General features: G+C 42.9%; 1 protein-coding gene across 2 annotated transcripts; it reads left to right on the top strand.

Moving 5' to 3' along the window:
* Nucleotides 1-1118: 1118 nt before the first annotated feature.
* Nucleotides 1119-4128, top strand: LOC115159965 (UDP-glucuronosyltransferase 2B20). 2 transcript variants are annotated; one of them, XM_029710120.1, is made up of 2 exons: nucleotides 1119-1235; nucleotides 1861-4128. In XM_029710120.1, exon 2 carries the CDS (start codon nucleotides 1862-1864, stop codon nucleotides 3452-3454), a length of 1593 nt encoding a protein of 530 aa, XP_029565980.1. In that variant the 5' UTR covers nucleotides 1119-1235; nucleotide 1861; the 3' UTR covers nucleotides 3455-4128. The 2 variants fall into 2 exon arrangements, with proteins under 2 accessions (XP_029565980.1, XP_029565979.1); XM_029710119.1 differs by having other exon boundaries at nucleotides 1858-4128.
* Nucleotides 4129-4487: the final 359 nt, after the last annotated feature.

The raw sequence follows: 4487 nt of genomic DNA, 5'->3' as shown, positions 1-4487 counted from the left end.
CCTTTTTGGAATCTTGAGGAAAGACTGTGGGATGTTTATGATGAAAGAGTTTGAGTGAAAGGGATTCTCTCCAGGGTATGACACATGGTTCTGAAATAGAAATCCATTGGTTTTGAGTGACGCAGAGAGGAAACCTGACAGAAAAAAACAAGTTTTAACAGTATCAGCCAGTGATTTATGTTCATGATGAAAGAGTTTGAGTGAGAGGGATTCTCTCCAGGGTATGGCACATGGTTCTGAAATAGAAATCCATTGGTTTTGAGTGACGCAGAGAGGAAACCTGACAGAAAAAAAACAAGTTTTAACAGCATCAGCCAGTGATGCACTGCTGATATGTGGGTGTTATGAGGGCTGATTAAACTCTGACTGATACTTTACAGCTTTTATTTCTTTCATCACATTCCCAGTGGGTCAGAAGTTTAGTTACACTCAATTAGTATTTGGTAGCATTGCCTTTAAATTGTTTAACTTGGGTCAAACGTTTTGGGTAGCCTTCCACAAGCTTCCCACAATAAGTTGGGTGAAATTTGGCCCATTCCTCCTGACAGAACTGTTGTAACTGAGTCAGGTTTGTAGGCCTACTTGCTCGCACACGCTTTTTCAGTTCTGCCCACAAATTTTCTATAGGGTTGAAGTCAGGGCTTTGTGATGGCCACTCCAATACCTTGACTTTGTTGTCCTTAAGCCATTTTGCCACAACTTTGGAAGTATGCTTGGGGTCATTGTCCATTTGGAAGACCCATTTGCGATCAAGCTTTAACTTCCTGACTGATGTCTTGAGATGTTGCTTCAATATATTTTCCTTACTCATGAGACCATCTATTTTGTGAAGTTCACCAGTCCTTCCTGCAGCAAAGCACCCCCACAACATGATGCTTCCACCCCCGTGCTTCACAGTTGGGATGGTGTTCTTCGGCTTACAAGCCTCCCCTTTTTTCCTCCAAATATAATGATGGTCATTACGGCCAAGCTTTGTCAGACCATTGGTTAAGTAATAGTCGCATTGTACCACATGGTCTGAATCTTAGACTAACAGGACAGGTACTTGATATAATTATGCAAAACAGGCCTGTCACTTTAACAGAATGACAAGGTCCTGACTGGGGAAGGACTTTGAACTTACTGTACTAAAAAGAGATAAGAACCACACACACAAGCTCAGACTCAGTTTATACATTAGGATTCATTCAAGTTCAATCAAACGGATTTCTTTTCAAACATTGGCGGATTTGTCTGTGAGTAAATCTGAAGTTTTCTTCTATGGACTGAAGTGTTTCTGTGACATTTAATGCCCGGTGACCCTCTATCCAAAATGATCAATATTCAACCACAATCCTATAGACCACTTCAGTCCCGGGATTCAATGCGATCAGTGGTAGATCAGCTTTATATGATATGTAAAGCTAATTTCTGATTGAGACAATATATACAGCATTTTCCCGTGAATACAGTCTCCACAAATGTGATTACATTGCCTTTAAAAAGGTGCATATCAGACAAAACGCGATCAGATTGAATCCTGGCCTAGGTCTTATCGTAAGGCCAAATAAGGGAAGCTTTTAATTATGTTGTCTTAAAGCAACAATCCACATTTGGTGAAATAGCACCACTGTTTTCCCCAGCTCCTTTGATATTATTTTTAATGATGAAACAGAGGAGAGAAGCATCCGGCAGCGTGGTAAAACAAAATTGCAGTACATATTCTGCTGTTCTATCGGGCGTGCAATGATGTCCGAGGGGAAAAGAACAGTGATCCTAGTTTCAAGTAACTTCTTTGTTGTTGTAATATCCCAAACAATCATGTCGGTTTCACCAAATATGAAATATACATTTGATAATGTTTTCCTTCTCCTTCAGAAGGATGGCGTACCATCTTTGGAGCATATTCTCATGTCTTCTTGTGACATGCTTCATGGTGTCTTTGCCAGCTTGCCACAGTGGGAAGGTGCTGGTCTTTCCTCTGGAAGGAAGCCATTGGCTTCACATGGACATTCTGATCAAGGCCCTTCACGCTCAAGGACACTCCGTGACCGTGGTACGAACAAACAAAAGCTGGTACATTAAAGAAGAGTCTTCGTATTACAGCTCTATTACAGTACACGTCACTGATGGAGTAGACGAGGGCTTTGTGAAGCCAATTCTCAACAAAGTCCTCGATATAGAAAGAGGTAAAAGTTCAGCTTTAAATTTCTTCAGTTTGCAGGTGGAGGCCTTGTCATTCATGTCTAAAGTTCCTAAGATGATGGCTGAAATGGTGACCAATATAATTGAAGACAAGGAGTTAATGAAGGACATAAAGGAAACCCAGTATGACCTTGTCTTGACTGACCCGGCCTGGGGAGCAGGTGTTCTGATGGCCCACTATCTTCAGCTACCTCTCGTCTACAATGTCCGCTGGGTCACCTTTGGAGAGGGACATCAGGTCATCGCACCATCCCCCGTGTCTTACATTCCAATGACTGGATCTGGGCTGACGGACAAAATGACCTTCACAGAGAGAGTGAAGAATATGCTTATTAAATTGCTTGGACAAGTTCAGGACAGGTTCTTAGTGCGACCCTATTACCAAGCAGTTTGTGATGAGTATTTCCAACCGGGTGTGGACTTTAATGAGTTAATACAGGGGGCTGACTTATGGCTCATGAGAGTCGACTTTGTGTTTGAGTTCCCTCGTCCCACCATGCCTAATGTTATCTACATGGGAGGGTTTCAGTGCAAACCGGCCAAGCCCCTTCCCCAAGACCTGGAGGACTTTATTCAGAGTTCAGGAGAACACGGTGTCATTATCATGTCTTTGGGGACTTTTGTCAAGGAACTCCCGAGTGACATAACAGACGAGATAGCGACTGCTTTTGCCCAATTGCCTCAGAAGATCATCTGGAGGCACATTGGGGACAGGCCAGCGACTCTGGGCAACAACACTTTACTAGTTGACTGGATGCCGCAGAATGACCTACTAGGACATCCTAAGATGAGGCTGTTTGTAGCTCATGGAGGAACCAATGGAGTTCAAGAGGCCATCTACCATGGAGTCCCCGTTGTGGGCCTACCTCTGTTTTTCGACCAATATGACAACCTCCTTCGTCTGCAAGCAAGAGGAGGAGCAAAGATTGTGACCATAGCCACGTTAGACAATGACTTCCTCAAGGCCTTACAGGAAGTTCTTCAGGAGCCGTCCTACAGGGAGAACATGCAGAGGCTCTCCAAGCTGCACAGGGATCAGCCAATGAACCCCCTGGACCTCGCCATGTTCTGGATCGAGTATGTCATGAGACACAAAGGTACTGCTCACCTGCGTACAGAGTCCTACAGAATGCCCTGGTACTCCTACCACTCTCTGGATGTCATGACGTTCCTTCTAGCTTCTGTGCTACTGATTCTGCTGACTACTGTTGCTTTCATCAGGTGTTTATGCTTCAGAATGTGTTGTAGACGGAAAATGAAACACGAGTAACTGAAAATAGGTTTTGTGGAGGGGGGGGGGGGGGAGTTAGAGCATTGGGCTAGTACCCAAAGGTTTCTGGTTTGCATTTATCCAATGGATTAAAGTGAGCAAATAAGAAATTCATCACTTTTGTTGTGGGCTTCAAATCCTTACAGCCTCGAATTAGTATTTGAAGTTTTTATGGTTAAACCCTTTTGTTTAATGAAATAAAACTGTTACACATGTAGGATGGAGTAACCAGCCAGCACGGCCCTGTTTCTCTAGCGGTATCAGGTCCCATTTTTAGAGTCTTTGGTACGACTCGACCGGGAATCTGACCCCCAACGTGCCAATCTCAGGGCAGACACTGTCTATCCCTATGTATTACCCTGTCTGTGTGTAACTCTGAGGCTGCATTAATTCCTCAATCCGGGTAAGGTTCCAGTGAGTCACAGATCATCCCACTCTGTCTTTTAAAAACATGTGACCTAGGTTGGTCTAGCAGTCTAAGACCCTGCCTCCGCTGAAACATGGGTTTGAATCTGGTCCACTTCTATTTCAGTATACTCTTTCCTACATCTATCCAATAAACACAAAATATCAGAGGAGTGGGTCTGCCTCATCACAAAAAAAACTATGTTGAAATGTAACATTTTATTCAGTTGTACGATGTTATAAATAAAAAGATGTTTTGTTTTAATGAGTCAGATTATCCAGTGCTTATTTTTTTATCAGTTTAAACAAGCTGTCGTTTATTTTCTTCAAGTTCCATTCATACAATAATCATACAACAGCATATTGGTCACACTGACAGGAGGAAATGTTGAGGGGTTCAGGGAGAGATGGCGACCCACACAGGGGTAAAGGGAGATCAGGGAGGAAAGGAAACCACAGGTCTGAACTTATTACATACACCTACACCCATTTCAAAACATCTACAAATCCAAAAAGACAAACATTAAGACCTGATAGCTAGTAAAACACACCCGAAACTCGACAAACATCCTGGAGAAAAATACACATTTTTCAGCAACCAGAGTGGATAAACAAAAACAAAAATGAC

The sequence above is a fragment of the Salmo trutta genome, chromosome 23 (genome assembly GCF_901001165.1).
Source record: "Salmo trutta chromosome 23, fSalTru1.1, whole genome shotgun sequence".
Lineage (NCBI taxonomy): Eukaryota > Metazoa > Chordata > Actinopteri > Salmoniformes > Salmonidae > Salmo > Salmo trutta.
This window is presented reverse-complemented; position numbering and strand designations above follow the sequence as displayed.